This window comes from Bison bison, unplaced genomic scaffold, assembly GCF_000754665.1.
Source record: "Bison bison bison isolate TAMUID 2011002044 unplaced genomic scaffold, Bison_UMD1.0 scf7180017845289, whole genome shotgun sequence".
Lineage (NCBI taxonomy): Eukaryota > Metazoa > Chordata > Mammalia > Artiodactyla > Bovidae > Bison > Bison bison.
In genome coordinates this window covers 27,774-28,238 of record NW_011475862.1, presented here as the reverse complement: position 1 = coordinate 28,238, position 465 = coordinate 27,774, and the positions used below count along the sequence as shown (strand labels likewise).

The 465-nt window shown below is 68.6% G+C and overlaps 1 protein-coding gene across 1 annotated transcript in view; it reads left to right on the top strand.

Annotated features, from left to right (window-relative positions):
- The window catches only part of IQCE (IQ motif containing E), a 31,426-nt gene that overhangs the window by 28,052 nt on the left and 2,909 nt on the right, over positions 1-465 (top strand). Inside the window, exon 21 of the mRNA XM_010833241.1 lies at positions 146-246. Within this exon, the coding sequence (XP_010831543.1) occupies positions 146-246 (101 nt within the window). The remainder of the gene's footprint in view (positions 1-145; positions 247-465) is intronic.

Below are 465 nucleotides of genomic sequence, written 5' to 3'. Positions count from 1 at the left end.
CATCTGAGGCCCCTCACAGCCCCCCATCTCAGGACCTGGGCCTGTCGGGTGCCGGCTGGCCGTGCTGGCCACGGCTCTGGGGCCCAGCTGCCGGCCTGGGGCTGGCCTGCGCAAGGTCTGAGCCGGCAGGTGTCTCTCTCCCCAGCGACCCCGGTCCCGGGGCCAGTACTGCTGCGGTTCCCGACAGGCCGGCCCAGCCACCCCCCAGGGCCCCCTGCTCTCCACCCTGCCCTGCGGCCGGTCCCGGTAAGTGCATTTCGTTTGGGTTTCACACGGGGGTGGCTGGCCTTCTGAGGTGGACACTGAAAGAGCTGCCAGCCTCCCGGGAGCCGGGCCGTGTAGTCGCGTCAGGGGGCTGGGCCCGGAGCTGGGTCCAGGGTCGGTGACCACCAGCCGCACGGTCCGAGCTTTGTGGCTTTGATTTTATTCTCAGCTCTAACCACAGTGAGGTGGTTTCCCTCCTTT